Below are 16,842 nucleotides of genomic sequence, written 5' to 3' on the forward strand. Positions count from 1 at the left end.
AGCCCCCCACGCCCCTGCCCCGCTTCAACCCACATGGCCCCAGGTGTCCTCTCCCGCAGCCCCGCCCCAGCAGCAACCGCTCCAATCAGCGCCTGGGGGTGTGTCCCCCGCGGGGCAGCGAGCCAATGGCAGCGTGGGGGCGTGGCGAGCCCCCGGGCGGGGGGTTGAGCCGCACGTGCTGGCGCGGGCAGGGCAGAGGGGCGCATGGAGGAGGCGGGCGCGGCTGGCAGCGCCCTGCCCGGGGACGGGGCGCCCGGCAAGGGGAGGCCGCTGCAGCCCCCGGCCAAGGGGCGGGAGCTCTTCAGGAGCCAGCGGAAGGAGTCCGAGGTGAGAAGGGGCCGGGGCGCCCCGCCCTGCCCGGGATCCTGGGGGCCCTGCCCCGGGTTCCTGCAAGCCCGGCCGGGGCTCCGGGACCCCCCACCCGCCGTGGGGGAGAGGGGCCGCCCTGCCCAGGGCTCCGGGACCCCCTGCTCGCTCTGCCCGCGGCTCCGGGACCCCCTATCCGCCCGCCCTGGGGGGAGAGGGGCCGCCCTACCCGGGGCTCCGGGACCCCCTATCCGCCTGCCCTGGGGGGAGAGGGGCCGCCCTGCCCAGGGCTCCGGGACCCCCTATCCGCCTGCCCTGGGGGGAGAGGGCCCGCTCTGCCCAGGGCTCCGGGACCCCCTATCCGCCCGCCCTGGGGGGAGAGGGGTCGCCCTACCCGGGGTCCTGGGGGCCCGCCCTGCCCGGGGCTCCGGGACCCCCTGCCCGCCCTGGGGGAGAGGGCCCGCTCTGCCCGGGGCTCCGGGACCCCCCCACCCGCCCTGGGGGAAGAGGGGTCGCCCCGGCCAGGGGAGCTGCGGGGGGTCCCGTGGCTGTTCTTAGCCTCCGCTCGCAGCCGCCCGGACGGAGACCCCCGGGCTCCCCGATCCGCCCCGGGGCTGGTTCCTCCCTAGGGCGGTGGCGCTCCAGCGACAGGTGCCTCGGTCGCTGCTGGCCCGGCCGGGCGGAGCCGGGCGCCCCTGGAGCGGGGCCGGGCGGTGCTGGGCGCAGGGCGGCGCGGCCGGGGGGCTCGGGCCGCTGGTGTGAGTGGGTCGGTGGTTTGAGTCGGGGCCGCTCCGTGCTCGGCTCCGCTGCCCGGATCGGGTAACAGACCCGCCCCCCGGGACACGTCCCGTCGCCGGGACGTACAGGAGCAGCTGGGGCTGGGGCCCCCGCGCTCCCCCTTCGCTCAGCCCGAAGCACCAGCCTGCGATGAGGGGAAACCCCCTGGGTGGAAAGGGAGCGGGGGCTGGGCGTGCTGGGGTCAGGCCCCAGGGGGCTGAAGTGGGGAGGGACTTGTCAGACCTCCCCCCGCCTGGGAAACCAACCCCCAGATCCAGCGGGAGAAGCTCTGGCCCCCAGGCGCTGAAGGTGGAGGCTGGTTTCTCCCGTAGGGCGTCTACCCCAGTGACCCAGCCCTGAGCTGGCACCCCAGGCGGTGGGTGCATGCGACCTCTATAGAGACGCAGTTGGCACCTACTGCCTAAGGATCCTTCTAGGGGGGTTGAGATTTGTCAGACTGGGGGGAACAATCTTCTGCCAGCTCAGGTGCGCTGCCTCTAGCCACGGCTTTGCCAGGATAGGCCTGGCCTCTTATCGCCTCCTGGGTTTTGTGGGAGCGCCCATCTGCGTCGTATCTGAGTGCTGCCTGCTGCTGGGTGCCTTGGTGAACCGTCCGATGTTGTACGTAGAGAGAGAGACTAACATCCCTGATTTGCACCAATCGGCTGATTCCCTGAAGCATGAGAAACTAGTCAGCTGCCAGGGATTAGGAAACTGCCATTACTGTCAGGTTATTTCATAATTGTTCATTCTGGGATTTCTTCCCCCTTCCTCTGAAGCGCCTGGTTCTGGCAGGCAGGGAGAGGATACTGATTAGATGGATACCGGGTATCAGCCGGCTGGGCAGTTAAATGCAAAGTACTGCACATTAGAAAACATAATTCCCACTATACAGACAAAATGAGGGGGTCTAAATGAGCTGTTGCCACTCAAGGAAGAGATCTTGGAGTCATTGTGGATAGTTCTCTGAAAACATCCACTCAACGTGCAGCCGTCAGAACAGCGAACAGAATGTTGGGAATCATTAAGAAAGGGATAGATTAGTCAGAAAATATCATGTTGCCTCTATATAAATTAATGGTACGCCCACATCTTGAATACTGTGTGCGGTTGTGGACACCCCATCTCAAAAAAGATGTATTGGAAAAGGTTCAGAAAAGGGCAAAAAATGATTAGGGGTCTGGAACAGCTTCCATCTGAGGAGAGATTAATAAGACTGGGATTTTTCAGCTTGGAAAAGAGACAACTAAGGGGAGATATGATTGAGGTCTATAAAATCATGACTGATGTGGAGAAAGTAAAGAAGGAAGTGTTATTTACGCCTCATAACACACGAACTAAGGGTCACCAAATGAAATTAATAGGCAGCAGGTTTAAAACAAACAAAAGGAAGTATTTCTTCACACAACACACAGTCAACCTGTGGAACTCTGCCAGAGGCTGTTGTGAAAGCCAAGACTGTAACAGGGTTCAAAAAAGAACTAGATAAATTCATGGAGGATAGGTCCATCCATGGCTATTAGCCAGGATGGGCAGAGATGATGCCCTGGCTGGGATGATTTAGTTGGGAATTGGTCCTGCTTTGAGCAGGGGGTTGGACTAGATGACCTCCTGAGGTCCCTTCCAACCCTGATATTCTATGATGTCCTTAGCCTCTGTTTGCCAGAAGCTAGGAATGGGCAACAGGGGATGGATCACTTGATGATTACCTGTTCTGTTCATTCCCTCTGGGGCACCTGGCATTGGCCACTGTCAGCAGACAGAATACAGGGCTAGATGGAGCTTTGGTCTGACCCAGTGTGGCCGTTCTTAATTCCTACCTGGATTGTTAGCAGTATTTATTTAACACTCGGCTGGAGCCCCATAGATGCCTGTAAGGGTTTATAATCCTGACAGGGAACTGGGAGAGATGGAAGGAGGAAGGCTGCACTGAGCAGAGTTGGGGGCTTACCAGCCCAGCCCGACGTGCGTTGTGTTAGATTTAAAAAAGAACCGGTATCATTTTAATGAGCGGGTCGCTGTGGGAAGGTTTCTGGGAAGAGGAGCGATTTGATGGCCACTTCATGGCGTGTAGGATCCAGGAGGACCCCGGTTCCAGCATGGGAGGAAGTAGAGAGGCGCTCGTGGGGAAGAGAGCAGAGGGGCTGAGAGGGAGGCAGAAGTGGCAGAGGACAGGGTCTCATTGAGGCTGCTGTTGATTTCAGAGGGAGGAGGGTGGGACTCTGTGCCTATTAGTGCCAGTGCAGCCAAGGCCCTACCAAACATGGTTTCAGTTCATTTCTCTCTCAGCCAAAACCTGCTGTAACTCCCTGTCCTGCTATTTCCAGACCTTTTGCTTATGACCTTCTTCGGGGAGTCTATAGCTCTGATTTGGGGCATCTCATCTCCACGGTCGTGGGTTTTCTTCGATGCCAGCTCCAGGGAATCGCTTACCCGCTTCTCAGTTTAACTCTAGGTCTGAACATGGTAGAAGAGAGAGGAACTGAGATGCTGGGGTAACCCAGCTGAGTAGACCTATGTAGTGAGAGCTTAATGCGTAGAACGCAGGCGGATGGCAGGAGGTGGTCTCGGTGGAACAGGATTGGCCATGAACTGTAAAAACCTGTTGACGCTGCCCTATGTTCTGTAGGCATGAGTTGGAAGCTTTGGTTTAACCATAGCTCATACTTGGGCTTGGCACTAAACAAGATGCAAGAGAGGTGGTCTCTTTCCAGGCACGCCCAGTTGACATGGGCAGTGGAATTCTGGCCTCAGTACACAGACACGTTCAATCCATTTTCTGGTCCGAGGTGCAGGATTCTTTTGGTTTTAGCTTTGTGCGTCACAGCCCCTTTGCTGGGTGGATTAACGTTCGCAGGCGCAAGGACTTAACTGAATTCCTCCGAGGCTTTAGAGCTCAGAACTTAGTTGGTCAGCGCCGTGTATTTGGTCTAAGCGTTGATTACGTACTACCCTTTGTGCAGTCAAGGCTCTCTAAAGGTGGGAACGGAGGGTCTGACAGAGCTGGGGACAGGGAGTTGAGACATCTCAGTCCTATTTCTGGCCCAGCTGCTGACCTGCTTTGTGACCACTGTGATTCTGCAGGAGCTGATGGTAAAACTGGCTATTTATCCCAGCTACATCAGGAATACTCCTTGCAGGACTTGACTTGTTTTCTTTTAAACCCAGAACAAGTACTTGATAATGTTGACTGGTCCTGAGGGCGTTTAACCTGGCCCATGTCGGCTTTCTAGTACAGATGGGTAATGGGACACTGGATCTTCAAATCAGATCAGTCTTCTCCCCACCCACCACCGCATTTGGTCTCCAATGGGATTGTGGCAGGCAGTTGGCCAAATTCAGCCTTTTAGTGATTTATCACAGGCAAAATCCATTGACTTCAGTGGAATTTCACCCGCCTAAGACAGACTGAATTTGGCCTGATATTTGATGAGCAGCTGGAATTAGGGATGAATTGCTTACGCCATTTGAAAGCCGGGATTTACGGTGGAGATGCTAAAAAGCATTGGTTTATACCTCCAACAGTGCTCAAAATAATGTCTGCTAAAATCATGCTGGAGTTCAAACAGGGAAATAAAGTAAGTTGGTAATCAGAATGATGTGAATGTAAGAACGGAGACCTCGTGGCCTACTACAGCTAAAGACACTTTACCATTGGAAAGCCAGGGGGCCGGGCTCCCAAAGGTACAAAGTGCCTTCATTCATAATCATAGTAGTTCATGAGCTCTTGCATTTTAAGCCTGTCACTGGTCTTTCATATTTGCTTGTTTCTCATGGATCCAGGGCAGAATACAGCAATACGTGACACTTACCTAGCGCGCTAAATGTACAGACGTAACCAGTCTTCTCAATGCAATTTAAAGGGGGTGGCTGTTATCCCCACTTTATAGACGGGGACATTGAGGCAGAAGGGGAGTTGAAGCTGCACAATAAATTGGTGGCAGAGCCAGGATTAGGGTCCAGCAGTACCTAATTCCCAGTTTTACTCTTTCCTGTACAATAGGCCATCTTGTGCGGTCTTCGGCCCAGGGACTTTTCACTCCCTGTGGAAATCTTCTGGCTTTTGCAGGCGTTTTGGCACTTTCGGCTGCTGCCGTTTGGTCCTTGCCTAGCCACTTAGTCACGCTGCCTGCCTTCTCCTCCACTGATGGGGATTATTGGGCAGTGGAATGGAGGGGAGATGACCAGGGTTGAAACTTGCTCCCTATTATAAATTCATTTTTCCATCCTCAGTTTCTTCAAACACAAACTAACCGTTCTGGAAGTTCACCTGCCGATTCTCGCCCGGGGTACGTCTTCTATGGAGTTTGGTAATGGTTGGACAGTTTTCATCCTGTGGTACTTGTAGACCTCAGCCAGACTTTCAGGTTTGGCTTGTGATGGTTCTAAAACGGCTCGGTCTAGGAACCACAAATGGTTCCATGGGCCTTATTGAGAAGGAAGGTTTTACTGTGCATTCTGGGTACAGTAGAAACTCAGAGTTACGAACACCTCAGGAATGGACTGAATGAAATGGTTCTTTCAAACGTTGACAACTGAACATTGACTTAACGCAGCTTTGAAACGTTACTATGCAGAAGAAAAATGCTGCTTTCCCTTATTTTTTTAGTACTTTACGTTTAACACAGCACTGTACTGTATTTGCTTTTTTATTTTTTTGTCTCTGCTGCTGCTTGATTGCATACTTCCGGTTCCAAATGGGGCGTGTGGTTGACTGGTCAGTTCATAACTCTGGTGTTCGTATCTCTGAGGTCCTACTGTATATCGAAAGGACATACGATGCCCAATCATTGGAAGTGATTTGAAAATTTGGAGGAAAAATTTGGAAAACTTCACGACATTTGGTGCGGGTGGTTCATTTTGGGCCCAATCCAAAGCCCATTGAAGTCAATGAGTTGTTGCTGACGTCAGTGGGTTTTGCATTAGGTCCTGTTCTGACCATCTCTGCAGATGTTATCTGTCATTCATGATTATGAATGTTGATGATGCAAACTATTACTTCTGGCACCCGCTCATGCTCGAACACTAAAACAGGATTTTAGCTTGGAATGGTGGGATTTTTTTTTTTAATCTGCACCTGACGTATCAACTGATAGTTTTCAGGTTCTAAAGTCACTTCTTTTTAGTTGATATTTGCGGTGTTTGTAGTTCTCCCATGTGTTGTGTCTCTCATCGGAGACATTGCATGTGTTTAGTCAACATGCTTTCTTCTTTATGATAATCATTTACAAAAGGTTCATGCCCCAATAACCAATTTCAGATCTCACGTTTTCCATCGGGTAAAGACACATGCATAGCCAAAGAAATTGTATTCCATATAGGCCAAAATATAGCCACGGGACATTGTTACGTGGCTGAAAAAGGGAATGGATGGATGACCATAGTGATAATTTGTCGACTCCCAGGAAACGTGAAAGATGCCTGTATAATTCTATTGGAACATAGTTTGTGGAAACAGAGAGAGATAATGTCACATTTCATAAAAGTGGGGGGAAATCGGAGGAGAAAAATGAGCTCATCACTATTATTAGGTACTTCTGTTATCCAGATCTCATTTCATTATATACCTTTATCAGCTGAGGTGAGACAATTTTAAAAATCAACAACAAAACTTCAGTGCCTGACTTTGTAGTAATCTCAGCGAAAGGCTACTCACCTTAAGTAGTACTTCACTCGGTGAGTAGCCTATTGCTGAGATTACTCAGACATCGAGGTCCTTCTCTAGGGCCCCTGTTCAGGAAAACATCCTGGGAAGGGATTTTCGATGTGTACACCTTTACCTCGATATAACACTGTCCTTGGGAGCCAAAAAATCTTACCGCGTTATAGGTGAAACCGCGTTATATCGAACTTGCTTTGATCCACTGGAGTGCGCGGGCCCCCCCCACGCCTCCCCAGAGCACTGCTTTACCACGTTATATCTGAATTAGTGTTATATCAGGTCGCGTTATATTGGGGTAGAGGTGTATTTGAGGATTCCCACATGGGTATGGGGGGCTTTCTCTTCTTTGGTGGTTTAAGGGGGGGGGGCACTCATTTCACTGTATCATACCAGAGCTTTCCGCTTAGGAGCAAACTGTGTTTGCATTTGTACCATAGGTCAGAACATGATCAGATGAGAAATGATGCATTTAAAAGAAGGCCTGGTCCCTTTTGTAAGAGCCAGACTCCCCGACAGGTTGTGGGAGCCTGCGGTACCTACCTATTGCCCAGCGGAAGCCTGGCCTGCTTCCTATCGTCATGCCGCAGAGGTGCCCAAACATGGCTCTGGGAGGATGATAAAAATAGCTCTTCCCAACGGACCCTGTGTTTTAAGCAGGCGGCAGGTCCTTCCACCCGGCTCCGGAGAACGGTGTCAGTAATGAGGCTCGTGTATGCTTGGGTAACTGTCCCCTGATTCGAAGGCCCTGGCATGGTTTAATTTGACATGCTCCTGATAAGCCTTAATGGAAACCTTCATCAGTGGTGTGGGAAATATGTGCCGAGAGACCCCTGGCATCCTCCCAATGTTCTCCCAGCCCCTCACCCAGGGCTGCCTTGATTTTTCCTGACAACCCAACGGCTACTACATGGGCCTGATGGAAACGGCTTGTCTCCTCCAGCGCTCTTTATTTTAAGCAGAATATTCTGAAGCTCTAAATAAAACATGCAGCAAAGTGAGATGCTGCGTTAGACCTGGACGGTTCTTCGCTGGGCTGCCGGTGCAGTCTGTGTGTGTGTGTGTGTGTGTGTATCGACTGATTATTCCATTTCTTCTGGACGTGCGAGACAAGCCCCTCGGTTTCCTGTCTTTGTATTGACAAAGGAATCTCTCTCTTCCCCCCAGGGCTCAGTGGATTGCCCCAGTGTGGAGTTTGAGTACGGGGATGCCGACGGCTACACTGCTGAATTATCAGGTAAAGACATGTGCGAAAAATGGAGGTGAGAGGAGATTTTTGCCGCACATTGGTTTTACTGAGCTATTGAAGTCGGCCTCCGTTGGGTATAAAATCACTTGCAGAATAAGACAGGTTCAGTCGGAGATAGATATTTAATAATGTCATCTTATATTTATAGCGTGCCTTTCATTCCAAAGGGCTTTACAAGTCATGCACAGCAGAGAGGAATTATGTCACCCTTCATGGAAATGCATCCACATCTGGGGTGGAACAAGAGCTACCTAACTGTGCTGCAGTTGAGGTTGGGAAGTGAAATATGTCACACGGCAAACCTTAAAGCTCCTGGTGAAGGCAGTTCTAATAAAACAGCTCCCAGCTGGCTGGGTTTGGTTAGCAAAGACCCAGAGTTCAGAGGTGTGTTCGCAAGGATTCACCTTCCGCCCCTGGGAGCGGATGTCGAGCAGTGTGTCTGTGGTCGCTGTGAACGTCTGCAACTGGCTGTTGACGCTGCCGCTGGTCACGGGCTGCCTCTGTTGGGTGCTTCCTGCCGCTTCTGCCCTGTTCTGAGGTTCCGCTGCTTAACCCAGGTCTTGAGTGATTTCACTGGGTAGCAGGAAACCTCCCTGCCAGTGCGGCCTCTGCGTTGTCTTTCTTTCACCACTGTCCTGACAGCAAGTCTAAGGCATAGCCCCTAGACCTGCTTAGCAGTGATTCGCCTCTCATAATCACTGAACAGAAACCGTGGTGATGCATAGATGCACTCTGAGCTCACTTCTAAAGTGGTGGTCACCTTCCTTGTCTAAGGCAACACCTCCCCTGACCGACGTGTAAATCTCCCCAAGTTCATTCGATGTCGGATCACGTTAAAACCCCCCTTTTCAGGCTCTCTCACAGGGAAAGAGGGTTGGTATTGCCTCCTCTCACTGGTGTCTGTATCGACGGGCCTGCCAGACAGGGCCTGAGCTGCCTCGAATGGTGGGGAGTGTTAATTTTGCCCGGGAAAGTTTTGAGCAAGAGATCTGCCTCCATCATAACTTAAGTGCTCATGTGAGTGGATCTGTGCAGCTTCCTTGTCGCCCTTACTCCTGGCCTCTGGAACAGGGTTGGATCCTCTTTTGGGATAGTCCAGAGGTGGGCATACACGAACAGCCAATAAACCAGCGTTCCTTTCTTCCGTGATGCACACAGCCTTGAGCTCTTGCGGTCCAAGACTCATGTACCATACCAGATGTTCCCCAGGGTGGGGCCTTATGAACTCCTATCCTAATTCCACAAACCCTCTTCAGCAAAGATTCCTCTCTTGCTTATACTGGCTTGTAGTTCAATGTACCCAACGCCAAGTGGTCCCTTAGTGGCTAGAACGCTGAGCGATGTGACTCCTTGAGGTCACGTTAGTATGTAGCCCGGGAGATTTGGCCTTTGCCATCATATAGATTTATCATCTAGTTAAAAAAAACCTGTCTCCATACATGTTTGTTTGTGCCCACCAAGATGTATTCAAACATACGTGGCTAAATAATTAAGACAAGAGTAGATAACCTCAAGAAGGATCACCTAGAAAAGTTAGATGGGTGCTGGAGGTCCATGTGCAAAGCAAAATCAGAATATATAACCATAGGGTTTGCCAGTAGGATCCTTCCAAGATGAAATGCAGCAGTTTCTTACATGTAGCCAGGGGAGAATTCGATTTTTATCGGTAAAAGTCGATTTAATCATACATAGAAATCGATAAAAATATTTTCATCGGTATCCGGAATTTACAGATAGGCCGAGTTTGAAAAATGCTGCTTGAGAACTTCTGAGAATTGGATTTAAGAATATTTACTTTGTATATTTTGCATAGGATGTTGATGCTTTGTGTTTTTAGCAGGATTCTGCTTTAACTTCTTGAATCTCAAGTTCTACTCGCATTCAATAATTCTCTCACTTCCCCTCTGCTTTCTTGCCACTCTGAAAACCTAAATCAATAAGAATTAAAAAATGCTTAAAACCCAGATAATAAAAATGTTTTAAACCCAGAATTTTGCACAACTGTGAGCATTTAAATGGATTAAAAAAAAGTCAGTATGAAATTGTTATTTATAGTTTTGAATGGCAATAACAGGACGAAGATCAATAGCGTGATGGGGGGAGGAATAGCTCAGTGGTTTGAGCATTGGCCTGCTAAACCCAGGGTTGTGAGTTCAATCCTTGAGGGGGGCCATTTAGGGATCTGGGGCAAAATCAGTACTCAGTCCTGCTAGTGAAGGCAGGGGGCTGGACTTGATGACTTTTCAAGGTCCCTTCCAGTTCTGAGAGATAGGTATATCTCCATATATTATTATGGTGATAATTAAGGAGACTGCTGTTCATGTTTAAACCTACAGCTTTTCATCTGTCTAAAGGGCTTTGCACAAGTTGGCTAGTTAATCCTCCAAGCACCCCTTGGAGATGACTGAGGACGCATTTATGGCCTTATTTGCTTGATTTTGTGCGCGCTGAGAACCCTACATGTTCGTTTCTTTTGTATGTGAGAATTTTTTTCAAAATCTTGAAAAAATTGCGATAAATGTTACAATCGCTGCTCCTTGTTTATTTTATGCGTAACCTTTCTGCCTGGTGGAATCAGCAGCAGCGAGGGCCGAGTTCAACATGTAGGGGTTCCTCTGAACACTGCAAAACAGAACCAACTCGAGCCCCCAGCCAGTAATCTGCAAAAATGGACCAGCACCCTGGGCGCCTCTAAGAGGCAGAATTTCCCCTCTTGCAAGCACGGAGTCTGTGTGTAACAAAAGAGAACTTTGAATAAAAGGGAAAGGGAACCAAGTACTAGTTTGGGAAAACACCACAGCCACATTCAAATCCTGTACCCTAAGCAAGCACCTCCCTGTCCAGTGCCCTAGGCAGTGGTCTTTGCCTCAGTTTCCCACCTTGCAGTGGAAACGTCCGATGTCCCTTTAACACATCACTCCCCGCTCCCTCTGCTGCACCCAGCTCCCAGCTGGCTGGGTTTGGTTAGCAAAGACCCAGAGTTCAGAGGTGTGTTCGCAAGGATTCACCTTCCGCCCCTGGAGGGGGTGTCGAGCAGTGTCTCTGTGGTGTCTGTGCACGTCTGCAACTGGCTGTTTGCTGCCGCTGGTGCTTTACGCTGCCGCTGCTGGTCACGGGCTGCCTCTGTTGGACACTCACTGGACACTTCTGCCCTGTTCTGAGCTTCCACTGCTTAACCCAGATCTTTATTGATTTCACTGGGTAGCAGGAAACCTCAGTGCCAGTGCAGCCTCTGCATTGTCTTACCTTCCACCACTGTCCTGGTAGCAGGTCTAGCGGCTCTGCTGGTGGATTACCGCTGGTAATCGCTGAACAGAAACAACGACGGTCAGGCTTTGTCTACGCTCGCACTTCGTCGACACAACTTTTGTCATTCAGGGGTGTTTTAAAAAAAAAAACACCAAAAAAACCACACCTCCCGAACCACAAAAGTTTTACCGATGAAAAGCGCCAGTGTGAACAACGCTTTGTCGGTAGGAGCGCTCTCCTGCCAATAAAGCCGCTGCTGCTCGGGGGGGCGGGTGGAGGGTGGAAGACTTTTGTCAGCGGCAGAGCTCTCTCCTGCCGACAAACAGCAGCTACACTGTGCGGCTTTTCGCGGCACGGCCGTAGCAGCACAACTGTGTCGCTAAAAGCCTCGTAGTGTAGCCATACCCAGAGTTGAGTCTAATTAGCTCTGTCTTTAAACACTGGAGAGGGGATGTTACCCAGGGTTTTCAAAACCCAAAGCAGTGGTAACGTAACTGTTTCACTTCAGACACTGTCAGGAATAAATCAGTGGGAACACAGCAATTCTGTCTGTCTGAAACTTGAATACAGGTAAGCCTTTTCTTATCTAAAACTACAATTTATTAGATTTAAGCACACACAGACATAAGCAATAGGTTGAGGACGTCCCAAATAGTTACCTAGAATCGGAGATGGTATTGAGTAATTAATGGCGGTCACTTCCTCGCCGGGGAGTAAGGTTTCAGGGTAGCTTCAGAGGACTGCTCCGAAGTACTCTCCAAGAACTGGAGGAGCTCAGGGAGACAGAGTACAGAAACCTCTCGGCACCATCCCTCTCAAATATTTACCCACCCTGCTGTGACGTTGCACTCCATATGTTTATGGAAATATGCTTATGAGTGGAAATATGACATAACTGGAATGTGCTTTATGCAAAAGGCATTTTGTGAGGTATCATTACAAAGCTTATAATCTACTAAGTGTGGTCATCCTATTTGTATGAATGTGTCATTCTTGTATCTAAAACTAGAAATATGACGTTAACTCTGAGGTCCTATTGTAATTATGCAGAGTGTGGGCCATTAATGGTGGTTTGGAAGCTTGGTGGCTCCCGTTGACTAGGACAATTGACTGTAGATGGCTCTGTTTACTTGCAAGCCTCCACTGCATATGTGCAGGCCGGTCCTGGAGGAATGGAGGAGGGCTCACAGGACATGTGACCATGTCACCTGGTACTGGAATCCATCTTTAATCTGATGCTTTTCCATTTAGAAAGAGGGGTGGGAACCCAGAGAGACAAAGGATTCCCGCCTTGTGCCAAAGCTATAAAGGGGGGGTGGAACAGAACAAAGGCCTCCCAGTCATGTGGAATCCCCTGCTTTTCACCTGAGACGCCTGCTGGAACTAACAAGAGCTGTACCATGGGAAAGGATTGGGCCCAGACTAGAAAGGAGTCTAGTCTGTGAAAGAAGCTTATTGGAACATCTCTGAGGGTGAGATTTCATCTGTAATCAGTTTCTTAATGTATTAGGCTTAGACTTGCGTGTTTTGTTTTATTTTGCTTGGTAACTTACTTTGTTCTGTCTGTTAATACTTGGAACCACTTAAATCCTACTTTTTAGGCTTAATAAAATCACTTTTGCTTATTAATTAACCCAGAGTAAGTGATTAATACCTGGGTGAGCAAACAGCTGTGCATATCTCTATCAGTGTTATAAAGGGCGGACAATTTATGAGTTTACCCTGTATAACAGGGATCTCACCCTCAAATGACCACGAGGGTCACATGAGGATTAGTACATTGGCTTGAGGGCCGCATCACTGACACCCCTGCCCCTGGCCCCGCCCCCACTCCACCCCATTAACGAGGCTCCACCCCCTCCCTGCCCCTATTCCATCCCCTTCCCCAAATCCCTGCCCCGCCTCTTCTCCGCCTCCTCCCCTGAGCGTACGGCTCCCCGCTCCTCCCCCCTCCCTCCTGGAAAGCGCTAAGCACCGCCAAACAGCTGTACGGCAGCGCGAAGCGCCTGGAGGTTGGCAGAGGAGCTGGGACGTGGCGCACTGGGGGCAGCGGGTGAGGGGAGCTTGGCAGCCGCAGGAAATAGTGGCGGGGGGGGGGGAGAGATGTGGGGAGCTTGGCGGGCCGTAGCAAATAACTCCGCGGGCTGCGTGTTTGAGACCCTGCTGTATAAGCTTTATACAGAGTAAAATGGATTTATCTGGGGTTTGGATCCCATTGGGAGCTGGGTGCTGGAGCCAGGAGCACGTCTTAAGCTGTTTTCAGTTAAGTTTGCAGCTTTGGGGGCATGGGTCTGTGTTGCAGCAGGCCTGCGTGTCGGGCTCAACCAGGCAGGGTTCTGAAGGCCCCAGCTGGCAGAGAAAACGGGCTCCGAGGTAGTCTCAGCACATGAGGTAAGAGTCCCAAGGTGGGTCTTTGTGACCGAACCGTCACATCTGCCTGCTCAGAAAGATCTCAAGGTCGTTTCCTATTGAACCCTGGGCCTGTTGACCGGAAAGATGCTGAGTGCAGTGATGGCGACCTAGACTGTGAAACTCATCAGCTCACTTCCATAGGCTACCGAATAGCCATCAACTGGTAACAACTTTTGACCACAGTCAGCTTGGGCTGAAAAGCGAAAGGCTTCCTGTCCCGTTCCTGGCCCCCCTCTTGTTGGGTGTCTGTCTGAGCTGAACCTAAGCTCCGAGCCGCATGCTGTGCCCTTATGACTAGAACATGCCGACTCCGAGCGTATCGGTGTTTCGTGTCAGTGTTTCGCTCAGGGGCTTTATCACACCCGCGTTCCAAACCCCAAGCCGAGCTGGCCGGGTGCTCAGAATAATCCTCAGGGCGGCTGGTAACAAGCAGCAGGAGGGTTATGTCGTTTGGTGTTTGTTTCCAGGGCAGGAATTACTTTACAGCGAGAGTTACTCACCAGCTGTTCCCCTTCAGTGCTGCACAGTGCCCTGCTCTGTGGTCAGGATAAGTGGCGGGTGAGGGAGTTAAGCACAGGTCGGACCCTGTGCTCTTACAAGGGGAATGACTCTGGTTGTTTCTGCTGTGTAATTGTCAGGGGTCTGGAGCATTCTCCTGCCAGCAAACTGTAAAGGGGTCGCTATTTTTAGCTCTTCTAAGCAGAGGATCTGCTGGTGCAGACGGAGTTGCAGCACATTTTGTCAGTGAGGTGTCCTTCCACCGCTGGAGAGAGGAGAAAGTAGTGCTCCTGGCTGTCCTTTGTGTGATCCCAAACCCACGATTACTGGACATTCCTGGAGTTTTCACCCTTCTCTCGTGAATATCAGGAATCAGGCCCATCTCGATTTTTTTCAGAGTGGTGTTCGGCTTCTCAAGCGCTTGCGGTACCGAAATGGCTTTTGGAGCCCGTGAAACGTCCTTCTGTGGCATCGCAACTTGATGATTTAGTGCAAAAGTGATAGCGGGTCGGGATGCGCCAGTGAAACGTCAGCGTTTGTCCCGTAGGACAAAGTCTGTAAAAGGGTTGCCTTCGCTCTCGTAGTGTCATGAATTATAGATCGAAGTACCCGCCTCCTGCAGTTCATCTTGGGGTTTCCTGTAGAAGTGTTGGGTCAGATTTGACACCAAATACAGGTTGGGCATTGTGGGACACCTCTTGGAGGCCATTTACGGTGATATAACCAAGCGCAACGTCTACACTGACGTTGCGTTGATCTAACTGTGTCGCAAAACGCTCCCGGCCTCTCGTCGAGGTGGTTTTATTTTGTCGCTGTGGCAGGAGAGTTAAATCGGCGGGAGGAGCGTTGTCGAATGTCACTCTCTACGGTGTGGTCGACGAATGCTGGCTGTGTGGTGTAGACAAGGCCTGAGTGACTTGGTTTTAATGTACACTGCAAGTTCCTTGAAGCAGGATTGTCTCTGCCTCTAAGGGTCCAGCCGAGTAGAACCGGGGTCTGTAGGGCTTCAGGTGATGAACACTTCCACCCTGGCAGCCACGGCATAGCGGTGATCCGTGCACTATAAACCATAGGGGAATAAGCAACACAGGACGTGCCTCTTACAGAATAGCCAATGGCAGCACCCCCGTGACCTCTGATTGCCCCAGGTGCATTATTTAGGCACGGAGGGAGTTCCAGGAAGCTGTCTCTGCAGCCTGGCGGTACCTGGCTTGGTGCTACAACGGACCTCGCTCTTGTTCTCTGCTTCGGCCTTTGGCTCTGACTCCCGGCTTTATTCCTCGTCACTGGTTCGACTCCTGGTCTGACTCTGCGTCTGACCCCTAGCTTGGCTTCTGACGCCTGCTCCTGCTCCGGCCACTAAGCCTGACTGCTAGTCCTGCCCGACTGCCCACGTCCCAGTCGTGACACACTCGGTTTCACTGCCCTGCACAGTGGGGATTTGGGTCCTCCTTCTTCTTGTAAGATAAATCATCGTTATTTCTGTGGCCCCTTTCGCTACAAAACTCTACGGCAATAGAAAGAACTTCCAGAATAATCCTGAGGAAACGTTCCCCGCAGTGCGAGCAACTCCCATGGGCTAGTGACCGAGACCCTGAAGGTGTAATTGATTAGAAATGGGGAAATGCAAAAAAGCAAACAAGTGGCATAAATGGTGTTAAGTCAATTGGATGTTAAAATGCCGTTCTAGCAAACGACAGTGGTGCTGGTGCACACGTTCAGTGGGTCTTTGCTGATGTGTATTGTATTATTTGTTTAGCTTAGCAGTAATTATGGATCCCCCACTTTAATAGTGTGACATTAAAGTGAACAAAGTATATTCCAGGCTCAGTCAGAGCTACCTAAACCCACCCACCGTGTCTCATCCTCACCCTGGCTGCATTTATTTTCATTGACACTCTGAGCATGATTTTTAAACTTGGGCACCTAAGTGAGAGAGGAAGGATGTGTGTGTCATTAAGGAACTGGCCTGAGAATTGGGAGATCTGGATTCTGTTCCTGGTTCTTCCACAGACTGTCTCCTTGGGGAAAGGTACATTTCTGTCCTTCCATTTCCTATCTGTAAAATGGGGATAATACTTCCTTACCTCACAGGGGTGTAGTTAAGGTACATGGTGGTGATAGAAAAGCCTATTAATAATAATAATAATAATAATAATAATCCCTCGCTCTTATATAGCAGTTTTCATCCATGGATCTCAAAGTGCTTTATAGAGGAGGTCAGGATCATTATCTACATGTTACACATGGGGAAACTGAGGCTCAGAGTGGGGACGTGACTTGCGTAAGGTCACCCCACAGGCCAGGAGCAGAGCTTGGAATAGAATCCAGGGTCTCAATCCAGCGCTTTCCACCAGGCCACGCTGCCCCCAATCTAGTTAATTTAGGCGTCCAGTTCCCACGTGTTTGCTCAAAGGAGTAGATGGGCCCCGAGGTGCCCTTTTGAGAACTCGGGCACTGGAGCTGGTACGTGGGGCGCTCTGTCTCTAAGTGCTACGCCCGCTTTCAAGCCTTTTTTCTGTGTGTCTTCCCCAATAGAACTGTACAGCTACACGGAAGAGCCGGAGTTCACCATCAACAGGAAGTGCTTCGAAGAGGATTTTCAAACTCAAGGTATCTCAGTCCGGGCGATTGCCTCTCATGTGGCAAGACGGGTCCCAACCCTGCAGACCTGGCCTCGTGAGGAGCCCTG

General features: G+C 50.6%; 1 protein-coding gene across 4 annotated transcripts in view; it reads left to right on the forward strand.

Annotated features, from left to right (window-relative positions):
* Positions 1 to 167: 167 nt before the first annotated feature.
* STRIP2 (striatin interacting protein 2) overlaps positions 168 to 16,842 on the forward strand; it is a 64,827-nt gene continuing 48,152 nt past the window's right edge. For 3 of the 4 annotated variants that reach the window (XM_065552140.1, XM_065552145.1, XM_024110613.3), the window contains exons 1-3: positions 169 to 327; positions 7,910 to 7,979; positions 16,689 to 16,763. In XM_065552140.1, the coding sequence (XP_065408212.1) occupies positions 205 to 327; positions 7,910 to 7,979; positions 16,689 to 16,763 (268 nt within the window). In that variant the 5' untranslated portion in view covers positions 169 to 204. Of the gene's footprint in view, positions 328 to 7,909; positions 7,980 to 16,688; positions 16,764 to 16,842 lie in introns of all 4 variants that reach the window. The other variant, XM_065552153.1, reaches the window with a different exon arrangement.

The sequence above is a fragment of the Chrysemys picta genome, chromosome 1, assembly GCF_011386835.1.
Source record: "Chrysemys picta bellii isolate R12L10 chromosome 1, ASM1138683v2, whole genome shotgun sequence".
NCBI lineage: Eukaryota > Metazoa > Chordata > Testudines > Emydidae > Chrysemys > Chrysemys picta.